We start from the raw sequence: 13069 nt of genomic DNA, 5'->3' as shown, positions 1-13069 counted from the left end.
ATTTTGTACAAAGTCTGATATATTTCATAAATTTTGTAGGTACCTGCAATATTGTCTCAAACTTGAATGACTACAAATAAATAAAATGATGTCATATTTTATGATTTATTTTTCACAACCCTAATTTGTGCTACTATCACATTCTTTTTTTTCATGATTAATACATGTTTATCATCTGCTTTATTATAATTGTTCTTACATTCTTAGTATGTTAAATTTTTTATAATTTAAAATATTGATCGATGAATCAAATACAATAGACACATTCTTTTTTTTCATGATTAATATGTGTTTATCATCTGCTTCATTATGATTGTTCTTACATTTTTAGTATCTTAAATTTTTTTATAATTTAAAATATGATTGATGTATCAAATACAATGACATATGTTGCACGAGTAAAAATAACACTAGTTTTATTTCTAAAAAAAAGCTTAAACTAAAGAAGTTAATGTTCGTGTCATGTCGTTTTAAATTAATTTTATGACCGATCATTTACTTTTTAATGTTTGTAGTGAAATGATTAAAAATTACTGTTGGTGGAGAATACCTAACCTGAGTTAAAAAAAGAAGTGTTTTTTATATTTTAATAGACGATGGATCATGGACTACTCGTTTTATCTACAGATATACTCTTGGAGGGGAAAAAAGGGGGAGTCTTTGTCGTGTGCTGTGTGTAGTTTTATTAGGTGTTTTTTTTTGGGTCCAGGTGTGTTGTATGTAGTTGAAACATTTAAATACAAGTTAGCTCCATTACCTCCATACCCAACGTTACAAAGACCCCATGTATTGTGATGTTCATAATCAGAGCATCCAGTGTAAATGTAAAGGACCAAGTTCATGTGCATAATTTTTATTTATTTTTACTTTAAAAGCAGAGATAATTTTTTATTCAATGTGAAATCTTGGAAGTGTGCAAGGAGACACCAGTAAATTGAAGATAAGGTGGGGGTGTGTCTTCAATCTACTGCCTATAAAAGCAAACTTTGCTAACAAATTAGCTATATATTCTTTAATTTCCTTCACAACAGGTATGTCTGGAAGATAAATTATGAAAATTACTGCTCAGAAACCTACAATCCTCATCAAACCATACTGTAGAAAGGGGGGGGGGGGGTAATTAGATCTAAAAGCTTAGACATCTTCTAAGCAATCAGTTTCTACTTCAATATTGTCCAGTTATTGAATATTAGATCATATGCACTTGAACTAAAATGTGCAAGAATACTTATACATTAAAATAAATAAGTAACTTTTGTGAGAACAGAGTTGGGGAGACAGGGAGCCAATGAGCTGAGAGCAAGAAACAAGAGATATCGACGCCATATTTTAACCAAAACCTTAAGGCATTAGCTTTATGGGTCACATCTCCTAAAAAACCTTCTCATCGCTCATACTTAACTAATGTGAGACTCCAACTTCGCACTTGAATTCTCAATAATCTCCTCCTCAAGTGCGAGTCACCTCCACATTATCATGACCATCTCCGCGGAAGCATATCCACCCTTGTACTGTCGTTGCTGGATCAACAAAACCCGCCGCCAAGCCACACTGCTAGGAAGACTTTCGACACCACTTTTTTGGGGAGCCCATGGGTCGAGAAGCAAAATACCCAAGAGATATCGACGCCACATCTTAACCCAAAGCCTTAAGGGTTAGGTTTATGAGTCACATCTCCTATAAAACATTCTCCTCACCCATACATAACCAATGTGAGACTCCAATTCCGCACTTGAATTCTCAACAAACAGTTATAATAAATTGTTGCATTCAAGTAATTTGAGCCGTTTGATTAAGATTTAGATGACTTATATATTTTATCAAAATTAGATAATTTAAATAAGTTTAAAATCTTAGTCATCTGATTTCAATCGAACCACTTAAATTCTTTGACGGTGTGAATTTAAAATTTCTTTGAATGCATGATTCAAATTCGTAAAATATAATAATTTACAATAGCGATGGAAAACAAACCATGGAGGGGTCCCTCTTATAAAAGCAAACATCCAAATTAAATTAACCAAGAAGGGGCCTCTGTTCTTAAAAGACAGGCTATAGCATCATCTTGGCTATGGTTGGTCACGATGTATTGAACCATTTGCAACGTTCCACATTCAGTTGTATGTATGTGAATTTTGCCATTTTATTGATGTCGATCTTCAAGAGTGTTCCATATATCAATCAATATCATTGCTCTTGATTTATACCCCTCCGATTGGACCAATGTCAATTGGAGTCTTGCTTGAATGATGTTCCAGAAGGATCCCTTAATGCAAGGAGCAGTTTTGATAGATAAGAAAGCAAGGGGATAAATAATGAAAGACAGCTAACCTAACACATTTAACACCTCCTTTCTATCTCAACATGGATGTTTGTATATATGCTGGTGGATTTATCTATGTGATACCCATCTAGTAATTATTGGCTCCTTTTTTGTTAGTATCGACTCTATCAACAAGTAAGCTAAACTTCCTTAAGGACGAGAATATGAGTTTGACTTTCTGAAAAAAAACATTTATTACTAGAGATGTGCAATTGTTTTTTGAAACAATGACGACATCCGTTAAAGACAAAAAAAAAAGACGATTGACAAGTAGGAGTATTAGAGGACCACAACACGACGGAAACTAGACAACTGACAAGTATGTACACAACACGTGGAGAATGGCAAGAACCTCCACCTGCAAAATCTCAGATACACCAGCCTTGTCGGAGAGGTCAGGCATATCAGAACATTCCTCAAATGCCCCCATAACCAGCTGCGCCTGGATTCCAAAAGAGCTATCGCCTACCATTTGCAAGAGGCTGCTATCACACGACCAAGGTAGGAGAAGATTGCGTCGTAGCCACTCCAAATGCCCCATGAAATTGCATATTTTATTAAATAATTATTACGCATTTTATCATATGAATATTGTTTTTAAGACTTTAAGATTCTCTCTCGGATCTATAAGTTTGACTTAAACGACAATGTATTATTTGCAAGTACATCTCCCATGTGTTCCACCGTGAACATCACACACGCACCAAACATTCAGCCTACATCCACCACATAAAGATCGAGGTCGCCCAAGTTCTATTTTTGAAATAACAAATTTAAATTCACTTTTTTCCCTCTCCCTTCAGACTCACTCCCCAAGAAATAAAGAAAAAAAACTCTCTTTACACCCATTTTTAGATAAAGTTATCTTGAGATATGCGAAATGTTAGCGTGCCTAGACAAAGGGTCATAACCATTTCCGCACCTTTCGGAGTATGCATGTACTATGCTATTGCTAGCAATTTGTCACACAGAAAGGACAATGAAGTGCAAACGGGTGGGGTGAAGACAAGAGGCATAGTTTGTAAATAGGGCATACGATGAGCTATTTTGTGGATTTAATCCATGAATGGATGGATCAAGGTACAAACATAATAGGGCTAGCTACTTAACTTTTATGTTTGTCCCTATCAAATTTGATTGATTTAAAGACATGTGGTTGGTATAATCCATATATGTTGGGGAGCATTGAGGATAACTTCAGCTAAGCTTTCACACAATTATTTGCACTAACGATGTCGGCAATGGCTCAAGTCAATACATTCTTTGAACTTCTGATTTTATGCATGAGCCAAGAGAACATGATGCTGTGTACTCATGCATATACGAGGTTATAACATTTCCTTCCTTACTTTTATTTTAGAATTTCATGCAGCCGCATGTGGGGAACAGAGGGAAAACAAGTTATGTATAAAAAAGGTTATAGGGGTTGGTGATGATGGGGCTGAAAAACTTCAGCCGAATATGAATATATATAATTCATTTGAATTTGGGATTGCTTTACCTCCAAGAAGACTAATTTAAGGTAAAGTCATAAAGTTTGTGAGGCATCTTCTGTACATGTTACATTAAAGCAAGCTGATTATTTGGTTGAAGTGTCTTTAGGAAGACATTTGTAAATAGGTTATCTTTTATAATGAAATTTAAATAAGCTATATGTTTTGAATTTTTTTTGGTATAGGGTATTCACTGTCGATAGTGATGACTAATTCATTAACTGCGGGTGCTCGGACTAAGTGGTAAACGACCGACTACAATATGTGCTTTATTCTCATGAGCAATGGTCGAACTCTGATAATCATCATAGTTAAGAGATGAAGTGAACTAACTATCACGTCACACCTTGTGATTTATCTAGAAACTCCTTTATAATTTTTTTTTTGAAATTTCCTTTATAATTGATTTTAAAGCTAAAATTAATTTTGAAGAGAAATTTTATGAGTAATTTTTATATTTCAGAATTAATTTTGATGGAAAAAAACCGATGAAATTAGTTATGTAAATTAAACTAGTTGAACATGGAATATATTATGAATTCATACTCAAATCTATCTATAGATCTAGAAACATATGTACAAATTTATGACCAATCTAGAGGGATTTGTGCCCACAAAAGTGGCAAGGGGTGGAGGCTGCCTTTCTTGAACTTCATGATGACCATACTTTAACTTAATGATGATCATCCTTTTCTATATGAATACCTTGAATTTGAACGGCTGCGGGTTCCATATCTTAGAGAGTATGACCAGACCAGAGCACCTATTTTACAGGCTCGTAAGTACACTGGTTATGATTAATTGGCCTACTTTTCAGTTGTGCTCAATTTTGTCAATGAACAATTAAGGAGCCCATGATTAGATTAAATTATCTAAGCATTAGTTTATTTGAACAATTGACTGTCAAAAAATACCTTTTTTCCTACTGCCATATCCATGATTAGATTAAATTATCTAACCAATTGAGTATTTGAGTATTTTTTTTTCTTGACTGTCAAAAAATACATTTTTTTTCCTACTGCTAGTACTATTTATCGCCGCACAATCAGGGTCCTCAAAGATAGAGGATTGATCAATGAATTTCTTCAATTTAGAGAAATTGGTTTTAGAACCTCCAACCATCTATTTAACATTAGATGAAGTCATAAACTACTATTTCTAGGAAATTTCACTCATTCGAGCTATACTAGAGGACGAGAGGTTGCCAGGTTGGTTAAAATTATTATTTCTAACTACAATAACAGGTAAGTGTATTAAATATATTCAACACTCTTGTTCGAAAAAAATTAAAAATTGTACTTTTTTTGCCATTGGAAAATCGAACGTTAAATAAGATGTGAGAGTAATAATAAATTAAACTAGAGAAAGGCAAACAATTAGATTTACATAGTTTACACATACATACATTGACATTTGGGTCAATCTTAACTCATTTTACACATACATACATTCAATCATAAAAAGGTGTTGGGTGCTAACTTACTCCTTCATAAAATCAAGTGGGAGTAAATTAGCATTCCCCATATATATATATATATGTAAAACACACCATAAATACATAGTTATTAAACTCTTTAAAAATCTTACATTTTAAAACTTTTGTACCAAATATACCACACCACATTTCAAACATTTTAGTATTTTTCCAAAATGCTATTATATCCATAAATTTCATCTTCATTGGGTAAAAGCAAGAGTGTTAAAATTGGCCCCATTTTAAAATGCCCAAAATCCTAAAATACTCACGGAGACGTGATTAGTGACTTGCGTCAGTAGTGAATACCCAGCTCACCAAAAAATAAAACCCAAACAAAGCTCACTAAACGACAACGTTTAGGCAAATTATTTTGTGACTGACAATTGTTTTGTTGTTTTGTTTGTTTCCAAGAAAAGTTGTACTCTGAGTGGGAAAAAAAGCTTCATGTTCATCACTTGACGTTGAATTTAAGATTCACTAGGTAGCCACGTGTAACGGGAATGATAACTGCCTCAAAAATATTATTTATACGTTACGGCAGTTACGTGTGAAAATTTATTATTTATTAATTTTCTAAATCGCCGCTCTTTCCCTCTCTCCATTCGCTCTCTCTCTCTCTCTGTTTCTTTCTTCCATTTTCTTCTCATTTTCGTTGTCATCATTATTCTCTCTCTTTCTCTTTCTCTCTCAATTTCCTTTCTTCACTGCTAGGGTTTCGTTTCGTTCCCTTCCCTTTACTCCATAATCAACCCCACGCTTTCACCGGTACGTTCATTCTCCTTCGCGCTTTAACCTCACCATTCACTCAATGCCTTGTTCTTGTCAATTTTCCACATTCTGTTACCGAATCCTCCAGAATTCTTATTTATCTGTTCAATTTGTTATGTGTTTTGCAATGCAGATTTGAATTCCGTTTCGATTTATCTTTTCTCTTTAATTTATTCTGTGGCTGCGATTGCTTTTTGTTTCTCTGTGACGTAATGAGAATTGAATCTTCCGATTCCTTGTTTTGGATTCCAAATAATGATGGATCTCACCACGCTAAGCCGAATGGCTCTGTTTTTTCTAAGGTTTACAAAATGCAGATTTTGGGAATTTTATTTTATTGTGGTTATTTATATTATATTTTCTCAATAGTTTTGATTGTGAGTGAAAAATGAAATTTAAATTCATTTAGTTTGTGATGCAGGATAAGGAGTAATTAGCAGTGGTTTAGTACCTTCAACTGGAAATTCCGAAGTCTGTGATTAGTTTCCTTGATGGGGAGAAGACTGATGGTGCCGGCGGCGAGGAGAGTAATACTATTGGCTAATGTATGGAGGTTGAACTTGAGTCCATGAAAATATAACAAGATCTGTTTCTGAATTTTTTTGACTTGTTTTCCCCTCTTTGTCGGTTATCTGATGCGATTTTTAGTGCATTTGAATCAGATGGGTTGAAGAGATTTGCCGTATGCTTGCTAGAAAAGTAAACTAGAAATGGCGATTGCTGGTCTGCGCAGTGTGTCTGTGCTTGATTCGTCTTTCCTAAGGGACTCCCATTCTCAGTCGTCGAGGAGAGGGGGAGATGGTGGAAGAAGAGGAAGCACCCGGTCGTCTTCGCTCTTGCAAATGTGGCGAGAGCTTGAGGATGAGCATGCGGTGACTCAAGTTCGAGGAAGGCCTGGCGAAGTGCTACTTGAACAAAGGGGTGGTGTTGGGTTGAATGCTGACCTGCCACGGGAAGATAGCCAAGAGATTGGACTGGGACGTGTTTTAGAGGATGTAATTTTGGGTGAGAATGAATCTGAAACATGGTCACAGTCACACAGCCATAACGAGTCCCATGATGACCGTGAGGATTTGAACAATTCTAGTTGTGGAAACTCATCTGACTTGGGAGAAGTTGAAAGGGAAAGAGTGAGGAAAATTTTCAGGGAATGGATGAATAGTGGTGCTCGGGATCATGGATCAAGTATTCCCCGGAGAAATGACAGTCCAAGGGGAGAATGGCTTGGAGAAACTGAGCAGGAAAGGGTGAGAATTATAAGGGAGTGGGTGCAAATGAGTAGCCAGCAGAGAAGTGTTTCTTCTGGGGATAATAGGGAAGAACCATCTGCTGAAATTGATACACAGATGGAACGTGTACGTGATGGATTTGTTGTTAACCAGAGTGAGGGCCAAATTGAGCTTACACGGAGGGGTATCCGTAAGTTATGCGGCAGGCAAGTTATGCTTGACATGCTTAAGAAGGCTGAGAGGGAAAGGCAAAGAGAAATTCAGGAGTTGTTGGATCATCGTTCTGTATCTCAATTCCCTCATCGTAATCGCATTCAGGTTTGTCCAATAAATGACAAATTTCTAATTTATTGTATTTCTCCCCTTCTCCTGTACCATATGTTTCACTAACTGTTAAATTTTGATTGGTACTATATTCCTATGAACTGGGTAAAAATTCACAAGTTGAGTCAGACTGCACTTGTGATTGAGCACTTTGGCTTTATCCTGAATTTCTTGGTGAAATTAAAGTCGGATAATATCATTATAGCTGTAGGCAGAGGAAACTTATGTTTATAATTTCATGGAGGCATTTAATAGAACACTCCTAATGTAGAAATTATCCAAGATATAATCATTGGAAAACTTGGGCATTGCAAATTAGAAATTCTAGAAGGGCTAACTCAACCAAACATGATTTAGATCCCGCCCTTTTCACTTTATTTGATGAATGGCTGTTAAAATTATTGCAGGCATTACTTAGAGGCAGGTTCTTGAGAAATGATAGATCTGTTGATCATAACAGGTCAACTTCTGTTGCAGAGAGTGAATTAGGCTTTTTGAGGCGAAAACAAACTGTATCGGGTCTAAGGTATCCATTCTTTTTATACCTTGTCTGAACTCTTTTGGATCCCTCTCTCCTTTTATTAACTAATGACATTTTTGTCTTGAATAATTTTATTGTATTTATTATAACATCCTGTGCGTTGGGTTTCTCTTTTCTATAGCCATCTTATGTCTAATAAAATGATAAATTTATGTCATTTAATTCATTACTTTCTATATATCTGATTCGCTTGAACCTATTTTTTAGTTCTTTTTTAAATATGTCAAATGTTATTTTGTTATGGCTGGAAAAATATATTTATCTATGTCAATTGTCAAGTAGTATATTTTTATCCTGTTTGAGATGAGGTTGGTGGGCTGTGGCTCTCTACAGTGGACATTTTGTTCGGAATTAACGTATTGGCAGTTTTCTAGGTTGATTGTAAAATTAATAACTCATGTGGATGAAAATGATCTTATTTACCCTATTCCTCCTGAACCATCGATTTAGAACTGCTCTGTATTTCTACATCACTTAAAGCTACCCATCCCTGTTCTGCTTGGAGGCTTGTTTATTATTTTTACCACCTCTTATGCCTATAATATTGACATATCTTCTTGACAGGGAAGGATTCGTCTCTAGGAAGGACAACACTGGTTGCAGTCAAGCAACCAGCAACCTGTCCGATACTTCATCTAACATTGATGCTGATTTCAATGCTAATGTACAAACTGGAGCAAGCAGTTCACATTTGGTCCTAAGTATACATTCTGAACAGTCTGGACCTGATAACGAAGGAAGTAATGGACTTGGGATATCAGGGGGTCAGAACTGTTTTCAAGTAACTGGATGTGAGAATTTAGATAGGCAAGGTTCCAGTGCTCTTGCAGAAGATCGGTTGCAAATTGAGCCTGTTGATTGGCAGCCATCATTCAGTGTTGGGGTTGAAAGGAGTGATGATGCTGGGCAAAATGCTGAAGTGATGTCAACTCAGGATACAGCTAATGAACTTACCCATCAAAGCTTACAAATTGAAGATTCTGAGCATAGTGATAATCAGGAATTTAGTGAGGTACATAATGAGACATCGGAGCTGGGTGATATAAGAAATGGTGAAAACAGCTCATCAAATGACAACAATCATAATGAGGGCAACACTGTTGATATGAATTGGATTGATGAATCTAGTGCTCTAGAAGGAGAACAGCCGGAAGAAGTTATTCAAAATGAAGGAAGCGATTGGCATCAGAGTAACACTGAATGGAGAAATAGCACTGATGAAAGTGTTGATGATAATCAACACAGTAATACAACAAATGAGTGGCATGAGAACAGTTTGGCAAATGAGGATGGAGAAAACTCTCGGCTTCAAGAGGCTCCTGAAGTGTGGCAGGAAGACAGTGGCTTCCAAGAAGCCGTGGAAAATTGGTTGGGAGGGCCTTCTAATCATGACAGTGCTCCAGTTGGTAGAGTTCATGGATTTTATTTTCCTGATGATGACCATGTGTACAGTGTTGAACTCAGGGAACTTCTTAATAGGTATTTACATACGAAAGATTAGTTTTTGCACTCATTCTTTTCAGAAAAGGTGTAATCCAGAATAACTGTTTCTGTTTTTCTTGCAGGAGAAGAGTCTCTAATCTCCTTCACAGTAGTTTCCGTGCGAGTCTTGACCAGTTGGTACAATCATATGTTGAAAGGCAAGGCCATGCTAACATGGAGTGGGAGCTGCAAGAGACAACCCCTTCTTCTGCCTCGGTAGAACAAGACCTTGAGCAGCAGAGTAGAGATCAGATTGTTGATCAGGAGGATACTATTAATAGTCCACTTAACTTGCCCTCTTTACCAATACCTCCTCCTTTGCCTCTTTGGGACCAGCACCATCATCGTGATAGCTGGCAACATAATGACATAAATAATCAGCGCCTAGGAATGGTGCGTTTTCTTTGGTGATATTTTACTTCATATTCTCTAATATAGTGAAAAGTGATTTTATGTGGCATTGGTGATTATTTTGTTAGTTAATAATTGTATTAAGTTTTATTTGTATGGCAGATAATTTTCTCATAAATTACTTGGTAGGTATCAAACAATTGAAAATATGTGAAATAACTACTTTTCCTTAAATGATGTCTTACACTGTAATGTGGTATAAACTGTTCATAGTTAGGTCTTTCCTCTTTACAAATACCTTACCACTTATTTTTTATTTTTTTGCAGGATTGGGAGATTGTCAATGACTTGAGAATTGACATGGCCAGATTACAGCAAAGAATGAATAATATGCAGAGGATGTTGGAGGCCTGCATGGATATGCAACTTGAGTTGCAGCGCTCAATAAGACAAGAAGTTTCTGCAGCTCTCAATCGCTCAGCTGGTTCATCAGGTTTGCAATTTTTTACCCTTTCATGTTTAGCCAACCAATGTGTTCTAGCTGTGATGTTTTTTCAAGAACAAGAATTTCGTTGGTGCAAAGCTCACTGAGAAGACCTTGTTAAATTTATCCCAGGAACACATGACTGTGAGTCACCGGATGGAAAATCGAAGTGGGAATGTGTGAGAAAAGGACTTTGCTGTGTTTGCTGCGAAAGCAATATTGATTCTTTGTTGTACAGGTACTACTCATTATTGGTAACTAGTCACGTCGGTTGCCCTGTTGCACCTTTATAACCACAAAATAACGTTTTGTTTTTGTTGCAGATGTGGGCACTTGTGTACATGTTCAAAATGTGCTAATGAGTTGCTTCAAAATGGAAGGAAATGCCCTATGTGTCAAGCGCCTGTGGTGGAGGTGATACGTGCTTATTCTATTCAATAATCGGTGACATTAAAATAAAGGTCACACTTTTAACTATATACAGAATTCTAACAAGTTTTACCTCCTGGACGTCTCCAGGTATTTTTTTTTTTTTCTGTTTCTTACTGTGATTACTGTATTCATGTCAAGTGCACCAATGGAACATATGATGGCATTTTTTTGTGGCCTTAATTCTGATATGAATAAAAATTTGTACTTTGTTTTTTGAAGTTTCGATTTGCACCTTTTGTTTGATTTGGAGGATAGGATACTCGTCCTTTTAATTTATAGGTGGTGCCTGGATCATGTTTTAGACTTTGATAGATCAACCTGTCCTACGTGCAATGTCTTGATGGTGTTTAAGACTCACGTTTGGGTGGTACCCTGCATTAGATGCATATGTCAAAATCAGATTGGTTTGGCTATGCCGTGGATTGAGTTCTTGCCTTGCTGTCATGATCCCTACCAACACTGACTTGTCATGAAAATTGCAATTATGTTGAGTGCAGTTAAGGGGCAATAGAAATTTTTAGTATATATTAGTTATATTAAATGTAATACTTTCTAGTAATTTTTTTTTTCTGTTTTTAATTATTAACCAGTGTTGTCAAGGATCTTGTTAGCATTTGTTTATGTAGTAAGGTTGTTCAGGTTTGTTTATTGAAGTGTGCTCTGATTCTGAAGATAAATTAGCTTGACCTATTGACAGCATATCACAGCTATAAAAAAATTGTCGGATTAAATATCATTTTGAAATGTTAATTTTGGTGTTATTATATTATATTGTTTACTTTAGCTTGGCTGGGAGTTTGGTGAGACAACAAATATTGGCATCCACGTAATTAATGGTGTAGTCTATTTTACTTGGGCTGTAGGTTTGGGAGAACGACCCAATAACATCCAAATTCACTACACGTCTTTGGATAAATATTAATATTTGGAAAGCGAAATGTGGTTGCTAGGAAAAGAAGTAAAATCCCTTTCTATTATTTCTATTTAATCAATGCATTAACATGTGCTATTATTTTTATTATAATGGTTCTTTCATACAGTTACATAAATCTTATATTTCATAAATGATCCAATTTCATAGTTATACTTATTTTTCGTTTAAGTATGACCTTTGAAATTTTAAAGATGGAAATTTTAATTTGATTTGAAATAATACTTCAGGATTGAAATAAAGAAATGAATAAGAGTTATTAAAACAAAATCTCCCCGAATGATAGTTCAAATGATAAAAAGTTAAAAATTATTGGACATATAAGTTAGGGAGGAGGAGATCCAGAAATCGATTTGAAGTGTTAATTTAGTTATCCGCGAGCGAGTTTTTCACAGTTAGGCGGGATAATTGGAAAATGCTAGTAAGAATTCAATGTATTATGCTGTAACAAAAGTCTAAATTATTTATAAAAGAAAATTATGCTAACATCCAGGGATACATATTGTTATGGAAAGTGCTCTGAATGCGATGCTTACAAATTAGCTAAGAGCTAGGAGGCATGTGTCAAGTGATAGCTCTTGAAGCCCTATGCCGCTATGCGTTTATGTCACTCTGATAATGTGCTCCATATTTTGCAAGATTGTACTTTTTCTACCAATGTTTGTTTTAAATAGTTGACCACCTTAGTTTTTCTGCCGGGGCTTTCGTGATTGGCTGTAGAAATAATCACACTCTTAGGTAAATCTTATTTACCAGATCAAATTCCTAATCTTTGAGGTGGATATCCTCGAGGTTAACTCAAGTGGTAAAAGTTAGAGGATATGAGAGTTGGATGAGATGAATAGTAAAAAGTTTAAACCCTAATGATGGATTAATTTACTAAAATTATTAACAACTAACATTCGCCATGGAAAAAAAAAATCATCAACTGATCTCCTGTGTTTCGAAGACTAGATCCACCTCTATCTGGAAGAGAAAGTAGCTACAAGTTTGCATCTTAATTTTGTATTAGAAGTTTCTAGGCAATCAGAACATATATCTTATGTGGGTCATATCTAGAGCTATAGTGGGACAATTGAGATAAATAATATATCATGAAATCTAGAAGAAATATATGCAACTCTAATGTCGAAGCCAAGGTCTGAATCTGTCTCTAATTTAGTCAAAAATGGACTGCAATCTAGCACCTTCTAACCCAACCTCCTATCATAACCGTCTAAACCACCGTTCTAAC

General features: G+C 35.6%; 1 protein-coding gene across 8 annotated transcripts; it reads left to right on the top strand.

Moving 5' to 3' along the window:
• Positions 1–5887: 5887 nt before the first annotated feature.
• On the top strand, positions 5888–11122 carry LOC130747209 (uncharacterized). Of its 8 annotated transcripts, none has more exons than XM_057600076.1 (10): positions 5888–6058; positions 6195–6363; positions 6483–6606; positions 6724–7608; positions 8022–8140; positions 8720–9634; positions 9721–10030; positions 10316–10481; positions 10605–10710; positions 10796–11122. In XM_057600076.1, exons 4-10 carry the CDS (start codon positions 6772–6774, stop codon positions 10911–10913), a joined length of 2571 nt encoding a protein of 856 aa, XP_057456059.1. In that variant the 5' UTR covers positions 5888–6058; positions 6195–6363; positions 6483–6606; positions 6724–6771; the 3' UTR covers positions 10914–11122. The 8 variants fall into 8 exon arrangements, with proteins under 8 accessions (XP_057456059.1, XP_057456060.1, XP_057456054.1 ...); XM_057600077.1 differs by having other exon boundaries at positions 6710–7608; XM_057600071.1 differs by lacking the exon at positions 6195–6363.
• Positions 11123–13069: the final 1947 nt, after the last annotated feature.

This window comes from Lotus japonicus, chromosome 3, assembly GCF_012489685.1.
Source record: "Lotus japonicus ecotype B-129 chromosome 3, LjGifu_v1.2".
NCBI lineage: Eukaryota > Viridiplantae > Streptophyta > Magnoliopsida > Fabales > Fabaceae > Lotus > Lotus japonicus.
The sequence above is the reverse complement of the archived record's forward strand: the minus strand, read 5'-3'. Positions and strand labels throughout refer to the sequence as shown.